This window comes from Colobus angolensis, unplaced genomic scaffold, assembly GCF_000951035.1.
Source record: "Colobus angolensis palliatus isolate OR3802 unplaced genomic scaffold, Cang.pa_1.0 Scaffold413, whole genome shotgun sequence".
In the NCBI taxonomy this organism is placed as follows: domain Eukaryota; kingdom Metazoa; phylum Chordata; class Mammalia; order Primates; family Cercopithecidae; genus Colobus; species Colobus angolensis.
The window spans coordinates 329,477-332,155 of record NW_012117522.1 but is presented as its reverse complement, the minus strand read 5'-3'; the positions used below and the strand labels follow the sequence as shown (position 1 = coordinate 332,155).

General features: G+C 47.4%; 1 protein-coding gene across 1 annotated transcript in view; it reads right to left on the bottom strand.

The window, feature by feature from the left end:
- TRMT61B (tRNA methyltransferase 61B) overlaps window positions 1-2,281 on the bottom strand; it is a 20,513-nt gene extending 18,232 nt beyond the window's left edge. The window contains exon 1 of the mRNA XM_011956324.1: window positions 1,546-2,281. Coding sequence (XP_011811714.1) covers window positions 1,546-2,244 — 699 coding nt within the window. The 5' untranslated portion in view covers window positions 2,245-2,281. The remainder of the gene's footprint in view (window positions 1-1,545) is intronic.
- Window positions 2,282-2,679: the final 398 nt, after the last annotated feature.

Here is a 2,679-nt window from a genome sequence, read left to right as displayed (position 1 = left end):
GCCACTGCACTCCAGCCTGGGCGACAGAGCGAGACTCCGTCTCAAAAATAAATAAATAAATAAAAAATACAGACTGGATTCCTACTCAGAAACTTCTAATGGTCCTTCACTACAAATGGAATAAAATACTCAAACCACACCTCATACAGGGACCCTCATCTGACCCAGAGGCCACAACAGAAACTGCAGTATTCCTCCCTTTGCAAGAACAATTCTCGTCCTAGATCTTTACAAGGCAAGCTCTTCCTTATTTAGGTTTCCTATCAAGTGTACCTCCTTGGAGACCATCTCTACTCACTTGACATAAAGTATGCTCATACCCCAGGTCACCCCAATGTCATTGTTAATATATTTGTCTTCATGACACTTAATACTACTGGAAATGACCTTATTCTTTCATTTACTTGTTTGTTCTTTGTCACCCCTTCTAGAATGTAAGGTCTATGTTGAGAGTGAGGACTGCAGTTCAACACTCTAGTTCCCTAAATAGTGCCTTGAGTATGGAAGGCAGTCAATTATTTGCTGAATAAATAATGAATGAATCCTGATCTGGAGAAAGGAGTTGTGTTACACAGGAACATTCTACTCAAGGACTGTGACTGTGACTAAGGATTGAAATAATCTGCTAGCAATAGATGATTAGCATAAACTTCAAACTACGGTTGGGCGCAGGGGCTCCCGCCTGTAATCCCAGCACTGGGAGGCAGAGGTGGGCGGATCACTTGCAGCTGGGAGTTGAAGACCAGCCTGGGCAACAAGGCGAAACCCCCGCCGCCCCCCACCCCTCCCTGGTCTCTACAAAAATTAGCCTGGGGTGGTGGCGCATGCCTGTAGTCCCAGCTACTCAGGAGGCTGTGGTGAGAGAATGGCTTGAACCTGGGAGGCAGAGGTTGCAGTGAGCCAAGATCGCGACACTTCACTCCAGCCTGGATGACACGGTGAGAACCTGTCTCAAGAAAAAAAAAAAAAAACTGAAACTAGGCTTTAGGCAGTTAACTTTTTAATAAAGAATAGTTATTTTATGTTTGGTGTTGAATGTTAGCTATTTTAACATAAAACTCTATTTCTTCCCTAAAGGAAAAAGCACCGTAATGTATCTACTGTTGATAAAATATACTCTTGTAACATGATCATTAAATATTATTAAAATATCATCATAGTAGTACTAAAAAATTGTTCCCTAAGAGTTCAACATTCTCTTGAGTCCTGAAGTTGTAAACTTAAGACTAATGGGGAACAAAATTAGTACTTATTATGTACCTAATGAATTCACATCACCCTAACAGAAAGTTGAGATATTATCCACATTTTACAAATAAGGGAATCGAGACTCCCAAGTTAAAATTAAAATCTGGGCGTTTCCTAATGCTAATTTTCATTATGATATGTAAAAGTTATATCCATTGGTTTATCTTAAAAGCCTGAGTACAATAAAAAATTCAAACGTCTGAGATATGCTTTGAGTACATTAATCATCAGGACTGAGTACTGCATCTGTCTTTGCTCCTCCTGGAACCAATACACACCTTATCTCCATCACATTACCTTTGGGAATGTTATGGCAGTCCCTCTTTTCATCAATAATACATAGTCTTCCAAGGCTGGCCTCCTCAGCGTGAACTGCTTACCCAAGGAACTCCTCAGTATCTGGCCGGGGAACTTGCCCACGATCTTGCTGAACGGGACTGCCCCCCAGTTACTATTTAAGAGTCCGACTTTGTTCAATCTAAATAATTTCCTAAATTGTGTTTCTCTCTTCTCAGTCTCAGCTAAAAGCAGTTCCCCAACCTGAAAGGGTCTCTCTCTGGAAGTTGAACAAGAAGGGGAGACGTGAGGCTCTTCGATCTCGGTAGCGGACTGGGCCTGCGAGAGCATGGAAGGATCCTCGGATACCTGGTGTGCCGGACCGCACCGGCCCTGGTCTCCATTCGAGTCCTCGCGCTCTCGAGGGGATGACTCTTCCCGCGGAGTAGGCAGTCTGAAGTTTTCCAGTGACGAAAGACATCCGGTCCCAATGTCCGAGATGCTCAGAGGGACAGATGGGCAAGACTCTGCTCCTGGGGCTTTCCTTTGTGCCGCCTCGTGCTCTCTTTCTCCGTCTCGCAGGTCTCTAGGCGAGGACCTGCAACACAGTGACCGAGCTCCTTCGAAGGGCTCTTGCCCTAGGCCGCGCAAGAATGAATTGGTTCCGAGTCCCTGCCGCAGGCATAGGAAGACAGGACCGCTGCACCTTGCCATCAGCATAGTGTTTCGGGCAGGCGCCGTCGCAGACGAGTGACGCAGACCTAGCGCGACCCTCTCCTTTCCCTGTCGCGCGCATGGCGCAGCAGCCCGACGGCGCCTGCGTCGGGGAGGGGGTGGTGCGCTACGTCAAGCAGGGGCGCCGGAGCAGCGGCGTCCTGGTTGAGTGACCATCAAGGAGTATGTGCTGGCGCGCGGGTGCCCGTTTTCCTTTTCGGAATGTGGGTAAAGAATTTACCGCTGGCCGGGCGCTGTGGCTCAAGCCTGTAATCCCAGCACTTTGGGAGGCCAAGGCGGGCGGATCATCTGAGGTCGGGAGTTCGAGACCAGTCTGACCAACTGAAGAAACCACGTCTCTACTAAAAATATAAAATTAGGCAGGCGTGGTGGCACATGCCTGTAATCCCAGCTACTAGGGAGGCCGAGGCAGGAGAATCG